At 53.8% G+C, this 23,463-nt stretch overlaps 1 protein-coding gene and 1 long non-coding RNA gene across 4 annotated transcripts in view; one reads left to right on the top strand and one right to left on the bottom strand.

Moving 5' to 3' along the window:
• LOC131809507 (uncharacterized) overlaps positions 1 to 18,723 on the top strand; it is a 58,346-nt gene extending 39,623 nt beyond the window's left edge. The window contains exon 3 of one of the 2 annotated variants that reach the window (XR_009345214.1): positions 18,320 to 18,723. This is a non-coding gene — a long non-coding RNA (uncharacterized LOC131809507). Of the gene's footprint in view, positions 1 to 10,324; positions 10,651 to 18,319 lie in introns of those variants that run through there. The other variant, XR_009345215.1, reaches the window with a different exon arrangement.
• Positions 18,724 to 18,849: 126 nt separating this feature from the next.
• Positions 18,850 to 23,463, bottom strand: part of VWA5B1 (von Willebrand factor A domain containing 5B1) — a 59,230-nt gene continuing 54,616 nt past the window's right edge. For both annotated transcript variants that reach the window (XM_059136655.1, XM_059136656.1), the window contains exon 22: positions 18,850 to 23,218. In XM_059136655.1, the coding sequence (XP_058992638.1) occupies positions 22,712 to 23,218 (507 nt within the window). In that variant the 3' untranslated portion in view covers positions 18,850 to 22,711. The remainder of the gene's footprint in view (positions 23,219 to 23,463) is intronic.

Raw genomic sequence — 23,463 nt, 5'->3', positions numbered from 1 at the left:
GTCCTTGCTCTTGTGGAGAAGACAGACATGACTCCAATAGTTTTACAAACAGAAACCTTATTACAAATACTTTAATCTCTACCCAGAAGAGATGGGGACGGTTAAGAGAAGTTATTAACAGGGAACTGGAATTGGTTTTAGGAGTCGAGGCTTCCTCGAAGAAGTAATGACCATTATTTTTCATACCAGGAAACTGAGGCATGGGAAGATTGAGTAGAATCTGATATATACAGCTGGTAAGTAGCGGTATGGAGATTTGAACCCAGGCCCTCTGGCTCTGTAATCCAGATTCTCAGCCATTTTACTCCCAATGTTTCTGGCAGATGAGAGAATTTAATGAGGCAGAGATGGGGTGTGCGTGGGGATAGGGGTGAGTTCCAGGCAAATGGAATAGAGCTGCATGGAAAATGCTGGGTGATAGGAAGAATGCAGAGTGTTCAAGGAGCCAGATGAGGGCCAGTGCAGCTGGCATGAGTGGTCCAGTGGTAGATGGGCCGATTGCATGGGTCCTACTAGGAGCATTAGGGTTTAGGTCAGGATCCTGGCAGAATGACCTCTACAGGGCAGGCACTCTGTCCGTTTCCACCCATGAGTACCCACTCTGAGCACACTGCCTGGCACGTGGTAGGAGGTGGTGAATGGCTAACTCAAGAGGGAGAGAACTCCCCTCTCTGCAGATCTCACCTTGGTTGGCTTCTTCAGTTCCCACTTTCTGTCAAAATCCCCAGCAATCTTATTAAAAATATAAATCCTGGGGCTGCAGCCCTGGAAAATTCACTTCAGTAATTCTTGGTTGAGTCTAGGGATCTCTATTTCCAATAAACTGCCCAGGTGGTCTGAACTGGCTGTCCCCTAGGGACTCCCGGAAGCCAATAGTTTGGTTTTCAATCAGCCACATGAAGGTGGGATGTTGCCCTATGACACTTGCTGGGGAACACACCTCACTGTCTCCCATCACAGGGTTTATCTACAGCCTTCTGGAGAGAAGCACTCTTGGTAGGAGGTCTTCTGATGGTGGGTCAGTCGGGGCAGTTGTCTTCCTTTGGGAATACAGACATCGGTTCCTGGACTGAGCCTGACCACCTGACCACCTGAGACCCCTGGACTGGATCATTGTTGACCTCGAGTTTCATGTATTCCTAAAAGTCTGCCAGGAACCAGAAGAGAGAGAAGTTAGTCAACCAACCAACCAACCAACCAACCAACCAACCAACTAGTCAATCTAGATGAGATAGGAAGAAGACGGTGGGATGGAGACAGGGAAGAATGTGAACTAGGAGAGGAGATGGAGAGAGATGGAGTATGGATGCAAAGGGAGAGGAGAAAGAGAAAATGGACAGAGACAGAGCGGGGAGAGAAGGCACCGGGGAGAGGGGAGATGAGGTAGTTCTGTGGGGACAGTCCTGAGCAGTGCCAGTTCCAAGAATCCCACAGTGGGGCACTAGCTTTCCCAGACATTCTTGGAGGGGCTCTGAGGGGTCACCAGGAGATGTGAACACAGCTTGCAGGTGTTGAGGGAGGTGATGGGAGATCTCTGAGCCCTCAGGGCCTTTGCATATGCTCTTCCCTCTGCACAATGTCTCTCCTGGTCTTTACATGACTGGCTCCTTCTTGCCATTCATCCACAATCACCTGTCTCAGGTAGCTTCCCAGTCATTTGCAATTCTGTGACCCAGTTTTATACTTTTTGGCACTCCACTCTTGGCAGCCCCAAACACGTGCAGTCTATTGAAAGAGGGACCTTGTCATTCTTAGTCTTGAGTATTCAACTCTCATCCCTGTGCCTTACTCGGTGCCCGGCATACATAGGCACTATGTGCCTATTTGCTGAACAAAATCAATGAGTGAATGAATGAATGAATGAATGAAATGCAGCTAAAGCACTGGTGCTTAATTGGTGTTATTTCATGTAGGTATTATGAATACTTACTTTCCCTGGTACTGGGGGGATATCACTGTCAGCCTCCTGCACATGAGGAAACCTAGGTTCTCAGAGGTGAGGTCCCATAGCTGGGACCCAGGCCAAGGACTCTGCCCCTCAGTCTTTCCATTTCCCCAGGTTGCCCCACCGTTTGCTGAGCTAAAAAGGAGTCCCAGGCAATGAGGAAGTGGGAGTTGCTATTTGCATTTAGAGGGAGGTGGTGGTTCAGGGTCAGTCCGGCTCCTGGCTGGTGGTACTCAGCACTGCCACCCACAGGCCTTTGGTGGTAATGACCTCCCTACGTGTTCTGGTTCTCACCACCGGCAACCTTGTGATTTCGGGAGGCCCAGGGCGGGGCTGGGAGACTGCTGTGTTGTCCACCCACCGCCCCCAGCAGCTGGGTCCTGTAGAAGCCAGGGACAGATGCCCAGTGTGAATATGGTGCTAGGGCGTTGGGGAGAGCGCTGTCCTCAGAACCATTTGGGCTCGCTCAGCCAGACCTCTCCTGGAGAGATGGGAAAGGGGCCAGGGGAAAGGCCTGTCCTGATTTCTTCCTGGTTTTACAGGACAGCTTGAGGCCTCATGCTCACAGGACAGAGGCTCCTTGCCTTTGTGGGCAGCAGAGAAGTACCACGTGTGTCCTGAGCTTGCAGGGATGGGCCTCATGGGTCTCCTGTCGGGAGTGGCCTGCACCTCTGAGAACCATTGAAATGAGGCTTATCACGGTCAAGGAGCAAGGTGATGGCCTTTAGAGCTACCCAGGTATGGATTCAAGTCCTAGCTTTGCCACTTACTGGTGGTGTGATGTTAGGCAAGTCATGCAACTCTCCGAGCCTCAGTTTCCTCTCTGTACAGGGAGAGCACTTAGCAAAGTGCCTGGTCACAGGAAATCAAGAGGCACCATATTCTCAGCATCTGGCCACACTGTGACACTCTGACTTTGGCCCACTGTTGGCCTCTGGGCCCGCAGTCCTTGCCTTGCCCTCCCTTGTGCCCTGGACGAAGGCCTCATCCTTCTGCATGGGGAACACCTCCTCAGGGAAGCCTTCCCAGGTACCCCAGAGGGCTGGTTAGCCCTGGTTTCTCTGGCGGGAGCTCTGGAGTCTCTGGAGTGAAGGGGTTATGAAGGTCAGGGTGTGTGCACCGAGGACCTAAGCTGTGTCTCTTTCATCCATGTCCCCAGTGCCCAGCACAGGACTCAGCACAGAGTGGGAGAGCAGAAGGGAGGACAGTTGAACAAATAGATGGAGAAGAATTAAAAATAGGAATGAATTAATGAGGAGGAAAAGAGGGAGGGGGAAACACGAACACAGAAGGAGAGGAAGGGAGGAGGAAAGGAAATGGGAAAGACGAGAGATGATGGGGAAGATGGGTTTCAGGGCTGTGCTCCCAGGCCCCCACCCCCTGCTCAGCACTGACACCTCGGAGCCTGTCCCTTCTCCCTTGCCTGTCACTCCACAGAGAGCTTCCCTTGCTTCTGGCTCCCACGAAATATTCACGGTTCTCTTGCCTGCTCTGCTCCATCTCTCCCTGACTCTTAGGCGCCAGAAATGGTGGAATTATCAGAGGTAAAACATGTCTGTCACCAGGCCCGGTGAGTGGGGCTGCTGCCACCGGCTGATTCATCGAAAGATGCTCCTATCCCCCGGGGCAGGGCTTTAGGGTACACAGGCTGACTCAGGCCTGACTGTGTCTCCCCCAGAGGACTCAGGGAAGGTGACAAAGACTATGGAAAGGAGCAGCCCCTGGGGCTGGAGTGTCCTTGGCTGGGGTGGGGGGCTCAGAGTGATGGAAGGGGCGTGGGAAGAGTGTGCACAGTGAGCTGGGCATCCTGGAGGAATCCTTTGGGCAACTCTTTGAGCACGATGTGGGGCTACTGGGCTCTTGGCATGGGGTTGTGCTTGGGGCAGGGGACAGACTCACCAAAGGGAGCTGGACCTGGGCTGAGAGAGCAGGAGAGAGTTACAACTGTAGGCTAAGGGACAGAGGCCAAGAATCTGAAAAGGGGCTGAGGACTGAGCCAGCCCAGGTATATGACGATGGCCACAGGGAGTCCAGCTACTAGATGCTGTTTACTGGGTACCCACTCTGCCAGGCTGTGCTGGGTATTCTAGAGGCCCTTTCTTATCTTATCTTCAAACTAGACATCATCCCCATCCCTGTTTGAGGAAACCACAGCACAGACAGGTTAAGGAAATCATCAAGCCCATGAGGACAAAATGTCAGAGTCAAGATTCGAACCAAGGACTGTCAAACCCTGTTGCCTACCTGTCAAGGCTCACTTAAAAAAAATGATGAGTTAATCTTCCTAGAATATAATAATACATGCTAGCTGTAAAGATTTGGAAAGTAAGGTTCAAAAAAGAAGACAATTTATCCTGAGCCAAGGTTTTATTTTTTTTCCTATGCTCTAAAAACAAAAACAAAAGCAAAAACAAAAACAAAAAACAAACCATACAGCACAGACCACTTGGCAGCTTGTTTTTCCTACTTAGCACCAGAGCATAAGCAATTTCCTAGGTGAGAAACAAGTCCCAGTAACTATAATTGTTAATGATTGTCGCAGTATTCTGGTTGGGGACATGTGCCCCAACTTCCTTAGCCACTCCTTCATAGCCAAAACACGGACTCCCAAGTTTTCCATGTTATAAGCAACATGGATGCACTTCTTTGAGCTCAAGCTTCCTCCTGACTTCAGGTGATTGCCTGAGCCTAGATCTCTGGAAGGGAAATGATTAGACCAAAGGAGGGGCTGCTTCCAGGGGCAGGTAGATGGGAAAGGGACTGGGGCTCCAGGCAGTCTGGCCCAGGGAGGGTGGTTTCTTTCCAAGGGAGGCCAACTCCTGAAGGAGGCTGGCTTCCTTTGGACTAAGGTGTTCCTGATTTCCGGCCGTGGGAGGGAGACCTAAAACAGAGGTTTTGCTGATACTCCTCTGACCGTTTCTCCATTCTCTCCGTGGAGCTGGTGGGTAGTTGTTTGGGTGGTTGCGGGGGGATCTTCATGTAGTCACTTAGCTCCTGGTGGCATCCAGCAATTCAGGGATTTTGGGGATCATCTCATCCAGCCCTCCCCACATTCACACAAGCATGTGTGTGTGTGACAGGTGGGGTCCCAGCAAGGACAGGTAACTTGGGGGTCCCTCTGCCTGATAGCAACTTCGCCATGGCCAGAGGTGAGCCCAGGCTGTTGTTCTTCCCGTGATGCTAGATGTTTCTTATTTTGTGATTCCAGGCCATGTAATTCTACACCCTGAACCTAATGAATGAGAACCGCTGGTATTATGGTTACCATGGCAACATTAACCCAAATGTTTTCCCAGACGGGCTGGGAGTAGGGTTTGGGCTGGGAGAGACCTAAGGCTGGGTGGGGGCTGACCTGGATGGGGCCAGAGTCCACTGGTATCTCAGGCCTGTGGGATGACATCACCCTGATGCCTTCAAGGAAGCCCCAGGGCTGGGCCTGGAGCAGGGACTGTCACCAATGATGTTCCAGTTTGGTGTTGATGTTACCCATGGCAAGAGAAGAAGGACCCATGTTTCAATTCTTTTTTTTAAAAAAACAGAATATGAGAAACACAGCTGAGTCCTAGAGCAGATGAACCACAGAAGCAGGGAAGGGCCGCTGGAGAGAAACTGTGTCAGGCCCATTTGAAATTCCAGGGAGGGACAGGAGTGTTGGTGAGTGACAGGTGTCGGTTTGTCCTGGAGAAACAATGCAGAAAAGTGTCCTGAGAGAGAGAGCTAGACCCAGAATGGGGTTCCAGGGATGGAGGGGATCCCAAGACACAGTCCTGGGGATCCCAAGGCAGGCAGGACCAGCTCCAAATCCTGCCCCCCCCCAGGTGTCCCCAGAGCCCTTATGCATGGCGGGAGGGGGACTCACCTGGGCTGAGCCTACAGAGAAGGGAGGTGCCCTCACGGAGGAGGGTGGGGGTAAGTGAGGCCCTGAGAGGAAGGTAGGGCAGAAGACCCCAGGGTCTGGGGACTGAGGGGAGGTGGTTCACAACTTCCCACCATCCTGAGTTCTTCCTCTGCTCCCCTCTTCCCTGCTCCCTGCTCTGTTCCCTCTTCCCCAGCCTATCCCCCACCCCCCACACCCTTGCTTTCTTCCTTCTCTCTCCCCCTTCCTTCTTCTTCCCCTGCCCCTTTCTCTCGTCTCCTTCCATTCTCTCCTGTCTCCTGTTCCACCACCAGGTGACTGGAAATGCAACAGTTCTCAGCACCCCCGACAGCAGGCCAACCTGAACTTTACACATACACACACAGACACACATACGTTTAACCATACAGGCTCTTCTTGCCTCCCAGTCATCACCCAGGCCTGCCACGGTTTGCTCAGGGAATGTAAACAGCAGTCCAAAGCAAACAAAAGTGGAAAGGAAAATCTATTGCTAAAATCCAAGGCTAAATAGACTTGCATGTGGGGACAGCATTTCCCAGACTGTGGCCTGTGAACTCCAGGTCCTCAAGGTGGGAGCTGCGGTCCAGGGACGCAGCTAAAGTGCAGCCTCTGGAGCACACCAGCCATGTGACTGGGCAAGTATGAAATCCCATCTGTGCCTCAGTTTCTCTTTCTGCAAAAATGGTCATAGTAAGAGTATCTGCTTCATAGATTGTTGTGAAGTTAAGTGCCCTAAAATGGGAAGATCTTAGAATAGCTCCTGGCATGTGAGAAGGGCTATATATGTGGTGTGTGTATTTATAAAACCATTAGCTGTTCCTATAGGTGTTCCATGGAAGGACATTTGAGAAACACTGAGTACTTCTTGCTCACCATCTTGGAAATAACACTCAATAGTGCATTAGAGGGCCCAGAAGTCCTACAGCAGAGAGGCTGCCTTGACCTTGTTTACCTTTGTGATTCTCAAACTTGTTTTTTCTATCGTATTTCTCCTTCCTTCTTTGGAGCCACGAAACACCTGTCCTTTGGAACACGCCCACTTTGGAGGGTCACACTTTGAGAAACACTGGTTTGGGATTATTCACTGTTTGGAGATCATGATGAGTGAGGTCGAGGTAGAAAGCATTATCTGAGTCAACAAAAAGATCTAGGGTCAAACCTCAGCCTTATTCTGTCAGCCACAGAGCCCAGGCAATGATGCTGTCAGGCCCAGAGAGAGAAGGTGGCTTGCCCAAGGGAGAGACTCAAGACTAATGCACAGGACTCCCAGTCCAGGACTCTTCCACTTCCCTCTTGCTTCTCCCTCATTGCCAAGTAAAAGCAGGAAGTCCTTTACTGGGGCGGGGGGGGGGTGGGGGGTGGGCAACCCTCATCTTTGAGACTGGTGTGAGTCTCCACCCTGCTCCACATTGACTTTTCATGTCCTGCAAAGCTTGGGTCACCGCGGCCATGAAGAGCATATGCTTTCCTCCCAACCACAAAGGAAGGGGTAAGAAGTTCCCACTCTTCTCTCCCCATGGAAAAGAGTAAGAGTAAAATTGCTTAACTCCCCACATGGGCATAGTGATTGCCACTTTTGCAAGCTCCTGTGCATGTGCCCCTGTCCCTGGTGCTGAACCGTGTCTGGCATTTGGGGTTGTGGTCTCTCGGCCCCAGACCCGGCTGGAAATACCGCTGCATCTCCTGGGGAGAGTCCACCAATACTGTGATTCCCAGGTCTTGCACCTTATTTGCTCCATCAGGATCTCCTGGGGCCAGGGGTCAGCCTCCTCATGTTTGGAAATCTTCCGAGGGGTGGTTGGGGACCCCACAGCCTTAGGGAGCATTTGTGTGTCCCAGCCCTAGTCTGCTTCTCCATGGATCAGTGTTTTTCAGGGATATTATTTTCTGAAAGCAGTTTGTAATTTTGATACTCTCACAGAGAAAAAAATTTTTATATGTTTTCTATTAATGGGGCAGATTTTATGGGTGGTTGGCTCTTCTATCTTGTTTACAGCCATTTTTTCCCACACTTGGAGCTTGAGGGTGCATACTGCCTCCCGATTCCATATGAAGTCCACTCCATTCTTTCCTTCGGCCTGCAGGCCTGGCAGTTTAGGGTGCTAGAGCAGTTTTAATTATGTTTCTGTGTTCTCTGTCTCCACATTGCAATGCTCCAGGAATCAGTGAGATGTCTCTATTGTGGTATTTTCTCTTTTAGATGCTTCTCTTTCCTTCTGGGACCCTGAGGACGGTCAGTAGAGAAATGGTTGCATTAGACATTCTACCAAGAAAGATGCCAGCAGGATGGGGCGAGACAGCTTCCCCAGCCTCTAACGACCCCCACGGGCTCTAATGCTGTGGGGAGGGTGGATCTGACCCTTTAAGCCCTCATTACTTCTTATCTAACTTCCAGATGCCAGAGAAGCTGGCTTTGAGGCTGTGAGGAGGTATAGAGTAGTGATCACAATTAAAGGCTCAGAGTCAGACTTGGGTTCAAAGTCTGGTTCTGCTTTTGCTAGCCATGTGATCTTGGACAAGTTGCTTTCACTCCCTGGGCCTCAGTTGCTGAATGTGTGAAATGAGGACAGCTCTAACCATGCCTTAGCAGGGTTGGTGTAGAGATATGGGAGAAAATGGACATCAAGGTGTCATCCTTTAAGTAACCTCAAGTTATTCTAATCATACAAATGAATCTACCCAGATGATGGCAGCAAACTTAAGGAGGACATTTGCATGTTAATGTGATATTCTTCGTGGACTGCACACTTCCACTTCTCTCCCCTTCCCCTGGAAATTGAGTTCTAAGCATGATGTTTTGGGGCATCTGGTGGCTCAGTGGGTTAAAGCCTCTGCCTTCAGCTCAGGTCATGGTCCCAGGGTCCTGGGATTGAGTCCCACATCAGACTCTCTGCTCAGCGGGAACCTTCCCCCCAACCTCTGCCTGCCTCTCTGCCTGCCTCTCTGCCTGCCTTTGATCTATGTCTGTCAAGTAAATAAATAAAATCTTAAAAAAAAAAGAAAGTAGATGTTTGGGTTGTGGAAGGGTAGGGTTGTGTGTCCGGTCAGGGTATTGGTCACTGATCCCCTCTAAAGCATCTTCTTGAGCTAACTCTAAAGGGAAGTCCAGTCCAGAGGAAGAAAGGAAGCTGTCCCGGGGGTTGGAGAAGGTCACTGAGATTTCCCCGGCCGTGGGTGTTGAGGCCTTGGGCCACTGTGGGCCTAGAGCAGCTCAGGTCTTAGGGTTGGGTGGAGGGGAGAGAATCCAGAGTCACAAACTGGGGGCCCCTTTACCTCATTTGCATAGATGAGAACATGGAGGCCCAAGGGCATCCAACGACTTGCTCAGGGCCACAGGGTTAGTTGGCAGCAGAACCAATGGAAAGAAACTGATGTCCTTTTCATTGTACCACATGATCTCCTGGGCAGGTGCAGAGTCCAGCCACTGCTTCTGTCTAGAGTAAAAACGACTAGAGTCCTGGGGATCTGGGTTAGTTTCTGGGAGGGTGAATTGGACTGGTTCTGTGTGGCCTCAGGGAGAAGGAGCAGAGCTTACATGCTGGGAATATAGACTTTGGCATCAGAGAGACTGAAATGTGAACCCAGACTCTGCTCTTCTCCATTGCTCTGAGCTTGACCTCTGTGAGGGTCCATTTCTTCATCTGGGCGGTGGGACTAATAGGACCCCCTATGTTAGTAGTGCTGTGAGCCAATAAATCAGTCCGTGGCAATGCATGTGATGGTGCACTTTACTCCTTTTCCAAATGGTACTTTAGTTCTCTGTTTGTGCATATGCTAAGATGTTCAATGAGAGCACAGAGGTTATGGTACGGGCAGAAGTAGCTGAAATTGTATATGTGGATATCCAATGATGGAAGGAGCTGTCTCATCGTCGGAGGTGAGCAAGCCCCTGGTGGGAATGCCACTGAGAGGACTCAGGCACCTGCTGGAGAAACGAACCAGTGCCTCTGATGTTCTGGGAAGCCCACTCTCCCCCTTCTCCATTCCCTGGCTCCTGCTCACCAGGGACCTCTGTTTTCCAAAGCAGCAAGCAGCCTGCATGGTAATTACTTTTGGACTTATTAAGCATAATTATCCCCTAATCACATACAACCAGTAATTACTGTGGCTGTTACTAGGGGCCTGCCCATGCAGCACCACCCGCGGCCCCAGGGTCCAACACCCAGCTGGGGCTGGAGGGGGTGCTGGTGCTCCCTGCCCTAGGGTTGGGGGGGGGTTGACCTGAGATGGGACTGCTGCACCCCCACCAGGTACTCCTCCAGCCTGGGCACCGGCTGGCGAAGAATGGCTCACACATGACAGTCCCAGGGCCACTCCAGCTCTAGTCCAGCTACATGCTCCCCATCCGGTTAATGCTTGCCCGAGCAACCCTATATCTGCCTGGGCTGTTCCCTCCTCTTTTATTCTGTCATTCCTCTTCATTGCCTCCAACCAACCACCTGCTCCTCTTCCCTCCCTTCAATTATTTTTGAGACTTTTTTTATGCTCCTACCCTATTCTAGGTACTAAAGATACAGCGGTGTTGTGGCAGCGGGGAGGGCGGTTGGACAAAAGCCATGCTTTCTTGGAACTCAGTGTCCATTTGGGAGAGAGAGAGATAAAGAATGAATGGGTAAGTTATGCTCTTAGAAGAGGTTGAGCACTGTGAAGAAATAGAAGGCAGACTGATAGGCGGGATGAAGGGGAGGGAGAGGTTAGAGAAATTCATAGTTCTAATGGGACAGCCAGAGTTGGCTAATGGGGAATGGTACACTTGAACAAAGACTTGAAGGAGGTGATGGGTTAACCTCTGATGGTATGTGGGGAGAGAATGTTCCAGGAAGAGGCAGCAGCGAGTGTGAGCAAGTGGGGGGTGGGGGAGGTAGGTGATCAGCACTGGGAGGGAGCCGGTGAGGGAAGGTTGCTGAGGTCTGGTGAGCCATTTAAGGCTGGCAGTGTTCCTCTGAACGAAACATCTGAGCAGAGGAGTGGCCTTATCTGACTCGTGTTTTTGTGTGGCTACTCTGTCCACAGAGAGAGAGAGAGAGACGATGGGGGCAGGGTTGGGGAGAGCGGGGGGGGGGGGCAGTTGCAACAATCAGATGGTGGGGGCTTGGCCAGGGAGCAGGGAAGAGTGGAAGAATTCCAGAAATATTTTCAAGGTGGAGAGGACAAGATTCCCTCATAGGCGAGGAGAGAGGTATCCAGGATGACACCCAGGTTTTTGGATTCAGCAGCTGGAAGGAGGGAGTTGCCACTTAGCAAATGGGAAAGCCAAGGGGGACTCAGGTTTCTGAGGAGGGCAGGTGCTCCCTTGTGTTAAGGTCTTGGCCATGGGAGAGGGGTGCTAGTCTGGGGTTCAGAGGAGACAAGTATGGCTGGGGCGGTGCCCGTGGAAGCCCCCTCCCCCACCTGTGCACGGATGACATTTAAAACATCTAGATTAAATGCACTCTTCTAGTGAGTAAGTGGGGACAGACAGGAAGAGGCCTGTGTCTGAGCCTGGGGTCCCCCAGGATTAAGAGACTAGGGAGGTAAGGAGGAGAATCCAAGGAAGGAAGCCGGTCAGCAGGAGGGAGGGAGCTCTCCCCTCTCTATCCTGGGGCACCAGATTCTGCTTTTTCCTCTCCTCTCTGTCCACACTCCCCTCTTGGGGTTTATCCCTGTCCCTCCCTGCCCCCACGCTCACTTTCTCTCTCCCCAGGGCTTTTTGTGTCTCCAATCTCTTCTCTCTCCCTTGGCCTCCCTTCCTGAGCTTGGGCTTCCACCCCTCCCTGCTCAGCGCCGCAGGGGCTGAGGCCCTGGGGTGCGGGGATCTCCTGCAGCCGAGGTTCCAGCCAATCTCCCGAGGTCTTGGAAGCAGCTTGTGGGCCAAAAGGCGCGCCTCCTGCCCGCCTAATGCGTTCCAATATTTATTTACATGCGGGTCAGACTACTATTTATTAAGGTGTCGCTTTCAGCTGTGCGTGGGCTAATCGTTCTTAATGTGCCCCGTCCCGGTTCCCACGGCGACGTCTTCCTGGCTGCAGAGTCGGCGCCGCTTGGAGAGGGGAAACTGAGGCCGGAACGCGCTGGCGGGGGTGGGGGGGGAGGGAGGGTGCCGGGAGTGCTGCTGACCGCTGGGTGCGGGCGCGGAGAGAGGCCAGTGCGCAGAGGGTGCTGGGAGTGCGCAGTCGGGAGGTGGGGAGGCGGGAGCGCGGGTCCGGGGTCGCGAAGCTCACGCCTGGAGCGCGATGCGAGTCTTGGAGCGGGCGGGGGACTATGAGCACAAGGAACTCAGCTTCCCCGAGCAGGGAAGACGGGGGGGCTGGGGGGTGGGTGTCTTCGAGCAGGTGGGGGATCCCGAGAGCGGGAGGCCGGGCAGGGGGACTCAGGTGGAGGTCTAGGAAAGATCGGGGATCTCAGGGGGGAGGGGCGGGGGAGGGGACGCAGATGGGGGTGTCTTGGAGCGGGTGGTGGGGGAGGACCCCGAGCGCAAGGCCTGGCGGAAGTGAGTTTTGGACTCCGGACGCTTGGGCCTCCGCGCGGCTCGCCTGGCCGTGGGCGGACAGACGGACGACCGCGGGGCCCCGGGAGGGGGCCGTCGCCTCCCCCAACCCCAGCGCGTAGGCTGGGGCTTCGTCTCGCCCGATTCTCCCGACGTCAGCAGCAGCCGCCGGAGCCGGAGGGAGCGGTTTAATTGGAAGGATTTTGGGTTAAGGACAGATGTGGCTTCGCCGGGTTTGGAGGCAGGGCGCGCGGGGGCGGGGGGGTGGCTGGACGGAGTGGGGAGGGGGGCGGGGAAAATAGACCGAGAGACACCCCGGCTGGGCGCCCCTGGAGAGAGGAGACAAAGGCAGTTGTGGGCGACAGTTGGGAGCGAGAAGCAGATAAAGAGGGACCTCGGCAAATACAGCTGGGGAAGAACAGAGGCGGCGTGGAGGCTGCAGGAGACAGCCGGGAGAGGGCGCTGGCGAGCTGGTTTCTTCCCGAGGGCTGCCTCCCTGGCCTGGGAGCACCCACCTCTCCGTATTAGCGCAGCCCTTCCCAGGCGGCGGTCCTCCTCGCGGGAGGGGCTAGCCTGGGGACACTGATTCATTTTATTACTGGTGATGTCGGTACAGTGTCTGCCCACTCCCAGGCCTTGTTGGTGTTACCCTGAACGTTCTCTGCTGGTTGGGAATTGCAGCTTGAGAAAACCCAGGGAGGGGCGCCTGGGTGGCTCAGTGGGTTAAGCCTCCGCCTTCAGCTCAGGTCGTGATCTCAGGGTCCTGGAATGGAGCCCACATCGGGCTCTCTGCTCAGCAGGGAGCCTGCTTTCCCCCCACCTCTGCCTGACTTGCTGCCTGCTTGTTATCTTTCTCTCTCTCTGTCAAATAAATAAATAAAATCTTTAAGAAAAACAAAAAACAACCAGGGAATTGAGCCCAGCCCCCCAGCTCCCCAGGCATCCCCGCCCCAGAGCCCTCAGTAAAAACTGACTTCAGGCTGGCAGCTTAGCAGCCCTGTGGGTCCCCCTCTGAGCTGCATGGGGCCAAGCACATTTCTTCCTTTGAACAGCGCTGAGGGGGGCGGGGGATGGTGACAGGCCAACGCTGGATGGAGTTGTGTTTTCCACCACTCAGGGCCAAACACTCCCTGATAGTGGTTGTAATTTCATCAAGCCTCTGGTCTTGAGGGACAGTGTTGTGGTGGCTGTGGAACTTTCTGGAATGGTATCCGGTGGATCCGTGGGATCGGTGGTGCTCTGCAGGTTCCCCAGACTCCCAGAGCTCATGTCTCCACCCGTGGACCAGCTGTGGCCATGCATGCTGGGGCCTTGTGGCCCAAGGGAAGAGTCCTTGTCTTCAGGAGAGTGGATACAACCTCATGGGCATCCCCACCTATGGATGTTCTGGAATGTTCTGAAGTCTGGAACCAAGATGGTAAAGTCACTGCCTGGGAGTTATCCACCCTCATTTGCCAGATGGGGCACCTGAGACCCAGAGTCTGTGTCCTGGAAAGACCTGGGCCTTCACGGCAGGGCAGCTGGGGGAGAGGGTAGGTGAGCTGTGGAAGGTACCTGTCCCCTTTTCCTTATTTCAGCATCAGGGCGGCTGGGTTTTTATCACAAAGTGGGGAGGGTGGCAACGTTCATTTTCTGTGTGCCCGGCCTTCTGCTCCCCCTAGAGCACCTAGTGCTCTCTCCTGCCCTAGGACTTGACTCTGCCGCTTCAGGGTCTAGCTTGTGGGAACGTCCTTACCCACACACCTGTGTCCCCAGGAGCCTTTCGGAAGACCTTCTCTTAGAGTAGCCATAATGTAGGCTCTTGAGACCCAACAAGGGTAGGCCTGGGGGAACCTGAGTGGTCCAGGCCACATCCCTCCTTGGGACTCAATATCTCCATCTGTATTATGGGGCAAAGTGGGCATTTGGAGGATTCTGAGCACCCGTTCAAGCCCTGACAGCTCAAGACTGGCCACAGTAGGAGAAGCAGCTGGGACCTGGGTCACATGGGCCAGGGCCATCTGCTGCTTCGCTTCCTTGGGGCCGGAGTGGCGGGGGTGATTGGGACAAACAGCAGAGAAGAGGCAAAGCTCTGTGGACGTGTTATGCAGGAGGAGGACTTGTTACCCATTCCCGTCCTGTGCCTGGAGACTCCTGGTCCTCTGCTGCCTTCTGGGGAGGGATGGGAAATATGCAGCTGTGCTTGCCTTCTGGGGGGTAGGGTGGAGAGGAGGGGACTTAGGGGGCAAGAGGGACAGCGAGCCTGTGGTCCCAGCAGCTGAGCTCAGTAGCGCAGGAGAACATGAAAAACTTGTAGCAAATGCTCCCTGCTCCTGCGTGGCCCAGCATCCAGGAGATGTGGGGTGAGGGAACCAGTGGGGCAGTGAGAACTGGCCCTCAGGTTGCCGGACGTGGGTTTGGATCCTACCCCACCAGTTTCTGGCTGGGGGACCTTGAGCAGATTAATGAGTATCTGTGACCTGGAGTGTTCTCACTGGAAACACCAAAAGGGTACTTCATCGAGTTGTGAGGAGCCCATGAGAGACATTGCTGGAACGATCTTAGAATATGGCTGACATTTAGGACTCCCCAATTTAAAACTTCTGATCCTTTTTATTAAAGAGAGGAGACTGGCTCACCCTCTAAGCGAGCACTTCAGCTTATATGTATGGAGCATCTACAAGCCCAGTATCTGCTCTCAGATTGCTTGTAGTCTGATGGGGAGACACACAACCCTGAAATACCACACCTGGAAAGTGCTGGTAACAGCTGTAACCTGGAGTACAAAGGAGTGTGGGAGAGGTCCAGCCGGCCCTGAGGGTACAGGTCAAGGAAGACTTCCTGGAGGAGGTGGGCTGCCCACTGGGCTCTTGATAAATGTCCAACTTGGTCGAGAAAACATGGCAAGGACATGAACGTCTTGCTTGGGGGACACTTGGAATCCAGTCTCTGCTCCTCTGTCATCTGTCCAAAGGTCATCTCTGTCGACCCTCGGAGAGCATCCTCCCCTCCTTGACGCTCCATTTCTCCTGATATTGCTTCATTTTTCTGCCTCGTCACTTTTTGCCTTAATGTACATTTCCTTGATTTTGTGTTTCTTGTCTGTCTCTCTCCATTAGACCATCAGCCCTATGAGTGCAGCCTTGTGGGTGCACTTGTGTCCCCCACCCCTCAAATTCCTATGTTGAACTCTGAACCCCTAGTACTCAGAAGGTGATCATATTCGGAAATACAATCTTTCCAGAGGTAATAAAATTAAAACGAGGTCGTTGTGGTGGGCCCTGATGCAATATGACTGGGGTCCTTGGATAAAGGGTGAATTTGGAGACAGTTGCGTCCCAGAGCAAAGGCCATGTGAAAACTGGGGTTGGCTGCCACAAGCCACGAAAGCCCCAGCAGCTGGGAGAGAGGCATGAACCAGACCCGTTCCCCGCAGTGCTCAGAAGGAACCAGCCCTGCCCACACCTTGATCTTGGACTTCTAGCCTCCAAAACAAGAGACGTGGCATTTCCCGATTTGTGGTCCTTTACTGTGCAGCCCTAGCCTGTCGCCCAGGGGAAGGCTGTTGTGTTATTGTGTCACCCAGTCACTAGGGGGCACCAGCCACAGTTCTCGAATAGACTGCCCTTGTTTTTGACATGCGGTGATGAGGGACACATCCTGGGTTGCAGCCCGTATGGAATGGGGGGAACCTGCAGCATCTGGGCCAGTGTGTGGTGCAAACAGGGGGTTTGCTGTCTTCAATCCTTCTCGAGGTTCGCCTGCCTGCTTTCTATTCTTTCCCGGAGTGGCGATCTTTCCTCTGATCCAACCCATCTTTCTCCCTCCCGGTGCAAAGCTCAGGGGACTTGGGAGCATCACAGATGTCCCCGTGGGGGAAAGGGGGAACGCTGTCTTCAGACTGTTACTGTCTGCCCACAGAGTCCTGAGACAGGTGTCCCCAGAACTGTGCAAGAGTTGCCTCAGAGAGCACAGTCTGATGGAGGAGCCAGACCCTATTTGGAAAACCCGTGGTCAGATGGAGGAGATAAGGTCTGTGCCCCTGAGGAGCCTCCGATCTGATGAGGGCTACATAGTCCTGCCCTGGGAGAGACCAGCAGGTATGGTGGGGAGCTCCCAGTCTGATGGGGGAGACAGAACACACAAACATTTACACTAGTAAATATCCCGTAGGAAGCTGCTGCCTGGAGGCGGCCTGGGAAGGCTTCCTGAAGGAGGTGGGCTCTCACTGAGTCTGGAGAAGGAGGGGTACTCATAGGGTGACCAGGAGGAGGAGTGGGCAGAGCAGGGAAGGCCCAAGTGGTCACCTCCTTTCCAGTTCCAGGGGAGCGAGCCCAGGGCCTGGACTCACGGGTGAGTACGTGGCCGGCACAGCCTTTCAGTGGGCTTCCTAGCCATCACGAATCACCCATTTTTAGCAGGGAAAAAAGGCTGTTGACAGGGGACAGGAATAGCTTCTGAAGCCTCCCTTCATCCCTGCCGCGGCGCTCCTCTTTCCCCAAATGTCTCTGCAGGCCCAGACCTGGAAGGCAGTGCACGCCCACAGCGCCCTCTGCCGGAAGGCAGCAGAACGGCACCGCAGGCTCTGGGCGCCAAGGCCTTTGTGCAAACAGTCCCGGTTCTGGCTCTCTGGAAGCCCCATTCAGAAGCCAGGAATGAAGGATAGGCAGGAACTGGTTCAGTGCCTGGGATGGTCCATATATGCATCCTGAAAGATCTTGGAGCTTAAGAGGAGTGTAGGGGGTGGTCGGTTCTACTTGGAGTGGCTAAGGGAGCCATCATAGACAACTCCCCTTGCCCATTCCAGATCTTACTGGAGAGCAGGAGCTCTGAGTATCCAGGACCCACCTACCCCCAGGCCAGAAGAGGACCTCCTCCCAACAGATGACCTATGTCTCATTATATCAAAGCGGATGTCCCCCTCTCTTTCTCCAACCCTGGATCTGGAGTGGCTAGACTTCATGTGGGTAGTCTGGATGCTTCCAGAAGGGCTTCACCATTGGGAGACTCTAAGTGAGGCTCAGATGAGAAGGAGGGTAGTTGCTGCTGGATGGCAGAACGAGAGAGCTTGGCAGAGCTAGGCTAGGACTCAACATACTGTTTTCTCCCCATTTTGGACAAGGAGGCTCAGGTTCCCAGGAGGCCAGCAGTGCCTTGGAGGGAACTGGTAACCACAGGATAGAAGACCCAGGAGACCCAAGACCTGAACCACTGGGATCCCTTCATTCTCTCCTTCCGCAGAGTTCCTGGAGAGAATCCAAGGGTCGAGGGTCTGCTTTCCTGAGTATGTATTTCATAGCACAAGGGGCTAGGAGATCCCTATTGCCACCCCACCAGGACACACACACACACACACACACACACACACACACACACGGTGGTTTTTACAGAATGCACAACTGGAGAAGAAAACAAAGAAGCAGGTTTCTTATAAAGACGGAGGTTGTGCCTGTTCATAGGTCAGTGAGGTGTTAAAGGAGTTTTCGGTCCCCCAGCAGCCTAGAGCGGCGGTGGGAGGTCAGAGAAAAGGCTTGTCTAGCTCAGCAAAGGCCCATTACCTAGCTGAGAGTCATCCACGAGGGCCAGGCCAGTATGCAGTATTTCTGTTGGCCTCGTCAGTTGCAGCCTGTTGGAGCCTCAAATGGTTCCTATTAGGGCAGTTAGCACATCAGAGCGATGATTTGGGTCTATTGCGAATTCCTATTTTAGTTGCCTGTTCTCCCTGAAGGCTGTAGAGGGATGACCCACGGTGTGATGAAATAAGGTAAGATGCTAAAGGATTTCCAAATGACTTAGGTTTGCTTCTGGGGGCAGTTTGTGTGGGTTTTAAGACAAAATGACAGCTGGTGATGATTTTCAAATAAATATATTTTGTGACCACTAATTGCTTTGGAGGGAAATCTGAAATGTGGGAGGCAGCCGTGCAGACCTGTGGTGACAGGTGCTGTCTGGGTGCAGGCGTGCCCCCACAGCTCGTTCAGGTCCCGGAGCTCCTGGACTGGACACCTGCCTGTACCTGTACGTCTCTGACTGGTGGTTTTCTCTACTGCAGAAGTGAGCCCGGCCGGGACACCGGTGTGGGCCGGAAGTGCTAAGGAGTGAATGGCATTTCTTGGGAGAGACCCTCAACCAGTGGCGGAGTGGAGCTGGAACACACTGGAGATGTGTGTCTACTCTCGTTTCCAGAGGGATCAAAGTCCACACTCACAGCCGTAACCTTCCCTTTACTGGTGCCCTTTTACTTCACTTGCCTTAGGGTATTTCTGGGGATCACACAAATACATTCTCTGCACTGAATCCTTATCTCAAGCTCTGCTTCTGGGGAACCACCATGACCAGCTTGTTCTGATTTTCCTGGGATTGTTCCAATTTTAAAAAGTCAAAGTCCCATATCCCAAGACTGTCCCGCACCTCAGCACCAGACAGACAGGGATGATGGGTCACCAGAGGGGGGGAGTCCCAAACCAAGACAGATGTGAGCACACTGAGCAAGGCAAACAGACCACTGAACCACTAGTTTGAAAGCCAAGTAGACACAAGTATCATTTTGTCAAAATGAGAACAAAAGAGCAGACACAAGTATCATTTTGTCATATCAGTTTCATTAGTTGTTACGAGCTAAAAACGCTTCTAAGAGAACAGTAGCCACCAATGACAAATAAGCCATTCCTTTGAAACCAGACATGGTCATACAGCCCCCGGGTGTGGTTTGCTAATTGTTGGTGGATAGAAGACAGCTGCCATCCAGGACTCTCGCAGGGTCCATGGGACTGGCCACTGGAAAAAGGCAGCGGGTATTCTAAGAACAGCAAGTGTCACAGGCACTGGAGGGACATTATAGGTGAGCAGGCAAGGGAACAGGGCAGCATGTTGTAGGCACTTAAGGCTCCGAGGGGGACAAGCACCGCCCATGCCGCTTGAGCCAAAGCCACCAGGACAAATAGTGAAACTATACTGGGTGTGTCACTACGTTCGACCGCATGGAGCCAAGGTGCTTTGCCACGGGAAGCAGCTGTAAGCTCAAGGCAGCTGGCCACAAGCCAAGGTTTGCAGCATGAACAGGAGGAATCCCACTTTGTCAGGTGATCTGGGAGGCAGTTTGGAGGTCAACTTCAACAGGTGGGGGGGTGGTGGTAAACACGCAGGTCAGGGAGCTCCATGGTAGGGAGTGCTAGGGAGCCTGGCTGGGAGATGCTGCCAAGGTCCTGACTTTAGGGACCTGTCTCTGCAGATCAGATGTTCCAGCTGTGAAATACCACATATATCCCCTGCCCTGCTTATTTTTATATGACGCTGGGGGACATGCTCCCGCTGAGGGATGCACCCATGGTGGTGGTGGGGGGGTTGATCTCCCTCATCCCTGCTAGATTGGTGGAAAAAAAACCTTGCAAATACCATGGCAATGAATACACAGCCCATTCCTGGGGTAGAAAAGCCCTTATCTCTCCCTTTGCAGGAAGGATGCAGAAGCATTTGTGTCTGGGGACCACTTGGGAGAGGTTCCAAGATGCACATAGTGAAAAGCAGCCTTTGTACCCTACACGAGCAGGTCCTTGTGTGGTGGGTTCTGGCAGAGCCGGTGAATGGTGGAGGCTGCACACAGATCCGGGGAGACTCCTTTCCTCACTTCCTTTCAGTGGGGGTCCCTGCCAAGGGAGAGAGGAGGTTCCCCTCCTAGCGAGCAGGTGCACCCCCCTCCAACCCACAGCAGGTAGTTTGAGAACTCGACTCTCTATTCCTTCGGTCACAGCAGCAGAGGACAGAGGACGTCGTTTGTTCTGTCCGCGGGCAGGGACAGATGGAGAAAACGCTTATTTTCAAATCCAGGGCAAATCTGCCTAAGGGTGGGGTCCAGTTTCCCGGGATCTGGAGTTGATCTCAGCAGAGGGGGGCCTCAGAGGGATGATGCTGCCCTGTGTGTGGCGGGAGGTTGGCCCCTTGGGACACATTGTGGCAGACTCTCCCCCCTACCCCAAACCCCGGGGCAAGGAAGCCTACCGCAGGTGCTCTGGCCAGGGTTCCACGCTGCTGCTGGGAACCACTCTATCACAACACCCGTGTCCGAAAGCTCAGGGGCTAGCCTCTAGTGCCAGGGATGCCCGGACAGCTCAGTCTGAAGCCACCCTGACATATGGCAGGTTCAAAGGTTGGGGAAGCAGCAGGCGAAGACATGCCCTCCCTGGCATGCCAGGGAGGGGGTTAATGGTGCGTGGAGCAAACTCGCTTCTGATGCTTCTCACCAAGCTCAGAAAGGACAGGAACCCCCAGCCGATGTGGTGCTCACTCTGCTGCCCCGGGACACCTGGCATGCAGGAGGCTCTCAAAAAAGGCTCTTTGAATGTCAGCGCCTGAAGATCCCTTAGGGAGATCTAGACCAGCGTTTTCCCAGCTGAATGACCCTGGGGAGAGCAGCCTTCTGAATCACCTCATGGGAGACTGACAATACACATTTACATATTCATGACTCCGAGTCTGTCTTGACCTAAAGAAATCTGTTTTCCTTGGGTTTCCCCAACATATTTGCCTGCTGGACCGTTTCTCATGAATTGCTAATTCACATATCAACCAAAGAATAGTGTTGGAAATGCTGATTGAATAAGCCTCTTCATTCTACAGAAGATGAAACCGGGCCCAGAGAAAGCAAGCAACTTGCCAGAAGCCACACAGCATACTGATGGGAGTTCGGACAAGCACCGAGATTTCCCAGCTCTCCTCAGTGTTCTTGCCCCTGGAGGCCCGCCTCTGTTGGAGGGGACCACTGGGCAGGAAGGATGCAGATCAGGGTACTCATTCATTCAGGCATGGCATAAACGTTTCCTTGCATCACCTAGAAAGCAAGGGCTAGTTGAACAAAAAATCCAGATTAATCCAAGTTAATCCCAATTGCCGGAGCAATGTGTCCCTCCTTGATAATTTCTGGAATCACCTTAGCTTCAATGCCTGCGCTAATTACCTACGGTTATTTTTTCCTTAAGCCTTTTTCTCTTTGACCTCAGCAGGACCGGTGTGGAGAAAACCCCTCCTGGGAAACTTCATAGCACAGGGGGAGGGTAGAGAAGGGCCCCCAACCCACAGGACACCATATCCTATCCAGGCTGCCTCTTCTCTCCGCCTGAAGGGAATTCTGTTGGAGCCCCTCTCCACCTCTGCCCCTGAGAAAGAATGGTCATTTCTCAAGGCTTCGTGAGGCTGGGACGTGTGCCAGAGCCCACAGCACCCCCCACAGGTCACTTTGCTCTGTGGGGACCTCCAGATCTCCCTGGAGAGGGACTGGCTTTGTGCCAGGGCCCTGGGGCCCAAAGGGACCACTTGGTGAAGCGATGTTAAGGCCTTGGAGAGGGCATGTGAGGGTTCAGCCTGGGGTCCCGGACAGCTCGGCTTCCAGAGGAGTCTTCAGGGCAGAGGTGACTGGGCCCCCAGGGTGTCCGAGGCTGCGCCCATCACCCAGGGTCCAGGTGAGCTTGAGGGGGGGGAAGTTCCCGGGCGGTGTCTGCTGGACCATTCAAGTGTCCTTCATTTCTTTGAATAAAGCCCCTTCCCAGCTAAAGCTGCTTGTCCCAAACGCACAGCCAGGCTCTGTCTGGTTCTCTGTTGCAAAGAGGGCCCCCGGGATCCCAAAATAGAGCTGACGCAGGGCCCCCTCTTGCCCCTCAGCGCCGGTGGAGTTCGCCTTGCACAATTCCTGAAACCGTGCAAATTATTTAAGTTGTCGCCTGGTTTCTCCACCGGCTTCTGTGACCATGTCTATTCTGTTCGGACTATTTAAGCACAGACTGAAGCTTGGTTTTAATACCTCAGCAGCAGGTGTCCCTCCTGGGTCTCCCTACCTCCTCCTCTTAGACTGGAGGTCACCGACCGTCTGCAAACTGACGTACACTAGGGCTTCCAAGCCCCGGGAAAAGGCCCCCGAGTGACTCTTTGTAGCACGTTGGGAAGGGGGATTCTCCCGTGGGTTTGTGAGTGGGATTTCAGGGTGCTGGACCATCACCACGGACACAAGGCAGTGGGCAGCGGTGGTCTCCCGTGCTTGGACGAAAGCTTGCAGGTCTGGTTATTGGCAGTCTTTGGGTTCACTCATCCACCCTTTTATTGGGGGGGGGCGTTGCCCATGGGACCCTTTTCCAGAGAGAACTGGGGTTTAAGCTGTATTTTCTCTCTCCCCACCCCACAGCTGCCTGGGCATTCTTTGGAGCTTCTAGAGATCTCGTCCAACCTCCCTTACCTCACGCACTTATTTTACAGGTGGGGAAACTGAGGCCCAGACAGGGGGTAGGAGCTGGCTTACAATCGCACAGCTAGGTGGTAGCAAATTGGGATTGAACTCAGGCCTCCTGACTGCCAGTCCAGGGCTCTTTCTAGCAATCAGTATATTAGCTACAGCTGCAAAAGCTCCCCCCCTGCCAGGCCCGCACCGTCCCCTCCCTCTCGGCTCTTCCCACCCCTACTACACGTAATTCGGGTTATAGCAAAGCATGTTGAATTCCAGGTTCTCGTCCCAGTGCCGCAGGAGCACAAACAGCTGGCGGGCAGCTGCCTTGAGGGTGCCCCGTGTGCGGCCCTCGGGTACCTCCTGCTGCTCCAGCCATGAGTTCGCTTTGGCGGCCACCAGCTCCCACTCCACAAAGTAGGAGGCTGAGCTGTGCTCCAGCCACGCCAGCGCCACCACGGTGGCCCACAGCTTCCCCGTGTGTTCTACTACAGCCCTGGGCTCCCAGCCTGGCTTGCCCTCTGCCAGGGGCTCCGGGGAGAAGCTGTCGCAGGAGGGGAGCCGCACGGAGGGGCTGGTGCACCCCTGGGGACTCGGGGTCTTAGACTCTGGCTGGCGGGCGGTGAGGGACACTCGGTGACAGGTGAAGGGTGAGGTCCACTTGAGCTTCTCCATGGGGATGTGGACGGCCTCGCAGAAGGCTTGGTTGAGCAGGAAGGCTCCGGAGGCCAGCTGCAGAGACACCTGTGTGTGGGGCAGCCCCTCAGTGGGCCTCAAACTTTTTAGACTGTGGAGCACCAGGCCGTGCAAAAGCCTGGGTCCACACAGCCCGCCCATTCATCCCCCCAGATGCGCCTCCCACCTTGGAGATCTGCAGGGTACTCCAGCCAACCGAGCATCTCCGAGCATCTCCGAGCTTACCCCATGGGCACCTCAGGCTGGTCAGGCCCAACCCAAGCTCTTTACTCCACACCTGCCTCTTGTCCTGT

This window comes from Mustela lutreola, chromosome 10 (genome assembly GCF_030435805.1).
Source record: "Mustela lutreola isolate mMusLut2 chromosome 10, mMusLut2.pri, whole genome shotgun sequence".
Taxonomy (NCBI): domain Eukaryota; kingdom Metazoa; phylum Chordata; class Mammalia; order Carnivora; family Mustelidae; genus Mustela; species Mustela lutreola.
Note: the sequence above shows the minus strand (reverse complement) of the source record. Positions and strands in the feature narration are given on the sequence as shown.